Here is a 3,329-nt window from a genome sequence, read left to right on the forward strand (position 1 = left end):
ATCCATCGAGAACTAAAAGCGTTCGAAAACTTTCGACAAATGAACGGAAATATTGATTTCAGAGTAACAACTTTTAAGAATCGAATACTGCTCGATTTTTCATTCGAATACTCCCATCCGTCACTAACGAGGATATAGGTTATAAATCGTGTTATTGTTTTTAGATACAATTTTACAATAATCAAAAAGGAAAAAATAATGCATAAATGGAAGATTCTAGACGAATATTTTGTAGGCTCTGCAATAAAACTGCTAGGAGCAATGAAAATTTTACAGGAATAGAAGAATCTACAAGAGAAATTTTAAAATCTGTTTCACTGGATCTGGTAAGTTCTTCATTTAAAACTATTAATTTTTTATATTAACAGATGTCCGTTAATGCTGTTTATTCATTTTGCTCTCAACAAAACATTTTAGGATTTGGTTAACAACTATAAACATGTCATGTGTTCTACCTGTTCTGCTAAACTGTACTCTGCATTTAACTTCAAATCCACTTGCTTGTATGTTGAGCAGAAGATTGTTTCTTATGTTAAACCCAATATGTCCTTTGTTGACTTAAGGGAAGTTTATTTATACAAAAACGAGAACAAGCCGTCAGTCAAAATAGAAGATGATCAGAAGATATGTCGATTATGTTTACAGTTAACTAACGAAGAATTTGTGCCATTTTGTGATATAATGTTAGAGGTGATCCATAGATGCATCTCAGAAGTGGTAAATATACATTCTCATTTTAAATCTTAAAAACTCGTACTATGTAAACTCTTACGTTGTAGAATTTTGGCATCACTGAAGATCCTGTCGTTTGTAGGCAATGTTTTGATTCACTCAACATTCACAATACTTTTATAAGGACCTGCTTGGATGTTGAAACACAAATTCACGATATATTTGATGACAAAATCACAGATTTCAAGCGTAGTGATATATTTATTAGAAATGAATATGATGAAATAGAATTAGGAGACGAACAAACGCTGGAAGGGTCAATTAAAACTGAAAAAGAGCTAGGGACAGAAGAAACACTGATCGAAATTAAAGATATTGATATAAAATGTGAAGTAAATGATTTGGAAAGGTAAGGAAGTTGAGAAACATTTAAATACATATATGGATAGTTTATCATATAGAAGGTGCGTTCTAAAGTAACCAAGACTTTTTAAAAATAACAACAGAGTTTTTTTGTGCAAAATCGATTTATTTTATTCAAAATAGTCTTCTTCCGACTCAATAAAGTGATTTGCATGGTCTAAAAGTATGTATAATCAGCGTTTTAAATCGTTGGCCGGGATGTCGATACAAACCTTTTGAATGGCTTTCCTTTATCTGCAAATGCATTTTTCCGACAGGGTAAAAGTCACAAGGTGCCAAATCAAGTGAATATGCGGAGTGGTTGACATTTAAAATTCAATTTTTAGTCAAAAAATCGGTCACAGATTTCGATCGATGAAATGGCATATTGTCATGCAATAAATGCCAACTTCCTTCTAAACAATATTCTGGTTTCACTAGAAATACCTATTTTTGGAAGGTCCTGTTGACGCACCTAATAAGCTCTATCAGCAGAATGAAAATAATGTTTTTTATCTTGTTTTTTTTTTTGACATGTTTGTAAACAATCTTAACTTTTTCAGTGATCCTTCTTCATACGACTTACATAATGAAACAATCGAAAACAAAACAATGCACAATTATAAAGATGTAGGAGAAATAAAGAAGGAATATATGTCCGAGACAGTAGAGGTTCAAAGAAGCAAACCCGAAACCAAAGACGAGTTTGACAGTAGTGTAAACCAGGAAGCTGTTCCAGAACTTATACATTATAAGGAAAGTCCAACTTGCCGGCAGTTAATAAACAATGACAGGTTTGAAGAACCAGTATACAGATGCAAAACGTGCAATTTTGAAACTAAATTTAAGGGTGGTCTAAGTGTACATCAACTGTCACACAAAGACCCTTTGGATATTGAAATATACACTTGCGACACTTGCACCTACGAAACTAAATATAAAGCAGATCTAAAACGGCATCAGTTATCGCACAAAGACCCTTCAGAAATCGAAATGTACAAATGTGACATGTGTAAATACGAAACTAAGTACAAACAGAATATCAAAAAGCATCAATTGGTACACAAAGATTCTCCAGAAATTCAACTGTACAAGTGTGAGACTTGTATTTACGAAACCAGGTATAAATGTCGTCTAAAAGATCATCAGTTATTGCACAAAGATCCGTTTGAAATCCAAATGTACAAGTGTGAAGTGTGTGATTATGTAACTAGATATAAGAATCATCTAAAAAGGCATCAGCTATCGCACAAAAACCCTTCAGAAATTCAAATGTACAAGTGCGATATGTGTAGCTTCAAAACAAAGTATGAGAGACATCTAAAATCACATCAATTAATACACAAATATGCCTCGGAAATTCAAAAGTACAGGTGCGGTGCTTGTACTTACGAAACTAAACGTAAGCATTGTCTAAAAAATCATCAGTTAACCCACAAAGACCCTTCGGAGATTCAAATGTACAAGTGTGATATATGTAGATATGAAACTAAGTATAAGTACAACATCAAAAAGCATCAGTTAATACATAAGAAAATTTCCACAGAATAAAAGTAGGAAAGAGATACATGCAATGGCACTGGTGATAAATGCTATCAACTTTCACTACCTACATCTTATTCAGACATCAAAATATTGAAATGTACGCTAAGGAGCAAATGTACAAGTGTGATAAATGTTTTACAACAGAGCGACAATTTTTTATGGGAAAAACTTATGAAAGTTAATTGAAGGGGCCTGGAAATGTTAAGAAAGTTTAATTATCATGGATTTTTTTTTAATTCCAATTGCAATTTGTCTTTATTTATGAAGTGCCAAGTACTCAATTTTTTTAAAATCAAAGCGGCAGTATATTTATGAAAAATTTACATATTCTGAAAGGTATATCAAACATTATTTTTCAACGTAGTCATCTTTCAACTTCAATGCACTTTGTGAGCCGAGGGATGAACTGTATGATACTTTCATCAACCTGCCGTCCCTCAGGCCCATTGTTTCAGGGCACTATAGACCTCATTGTCATTAGAAAACCTTTTTCCACCCATAAACACCTTCAAGGAAGAGAAAAGATGAAAATCAGAGGGTGCCACGTCAGGGCTAGATAAATGTAACATAAAATAAGATAAACATAAAAATAAAGCTGAAAATTATCAAAAAAAAACAATGATTTTTTATTTTATAATTGATTTTATTCATGGAGATCATTGAAAATCATTTTAAGGTATAAAAGTTATTATTGTATTCCTGTGATATCT

At 32.3% G+C, this 3,329-nt stretch overlaps 1 protein-coding gene across 1 annotated transcript; it reads left to right on the forward strand.

The window, feature by feature from the left end:
* The first annotated feature begins 206 nt into the window (after window positions 1-206).
* Window positions 207-2,625, forward strand: LOC108916805 (zinc finger protein 836-like). Its single transcript, XM_018723107.2, has 4 exons — window positions 207-326; window positions 418-717; window positions 780-1,081; window positions 1,638-2,625. The coding sequence occupies exons 1-4, from the start codon at window positions 207-209 to the stop codon at window positions 2,623-2,625; spliced, it is 1,710 nt and encodes a 569-aa protein (XP_018578623.1).
* Window positions 2,626-3,329: the final 704 nt, after the last annotated feature.

The sequence above is a fragment of the Anoplophora glabripennis genome, unplaced genomic scaffold (genome assembly GCF_000390285.2).
Source record: "Anoplophora glabripennis isolate ALB-LARVAE unplaced genomic scaffold, Agla_2.0 scaffold6388, whole genome shotgun sequence".
Taxonomy (NCBI): Eukaryota; Metazoa; Arthropoda; class Insecta; order Coleoptera; family Cerambycidae; genus Anoplophora; species Anoplophora glabripennis.

What these genes read in the sequence shown, in the direction of transcription:
- LOC108916805 (XM_018723107.2), top strand. Translation starts at nt 207, where the DNA reads ATGGAAGATTCTAGACGAATATTTTGTAGGCTCTGCAATAAAACTGCT. An exon ending in ATAGATGCATCTCAGAAGTG is followed by an intron (nt 718 to 779) that starts GTAAATATACAT and finishes CTTACGTTGTAG; the next exon opens with AATTTTGGCATCACTGAAGA. An exon ending in GAAGTAAATGATTTGGAAAG is followed by an intron (nt 1,082 to 1,637) that starts GTAAGGAAGTTG and finishes TAACTTTTTCAG; the next exon opens with TGATCCTTCTTCATACGACT.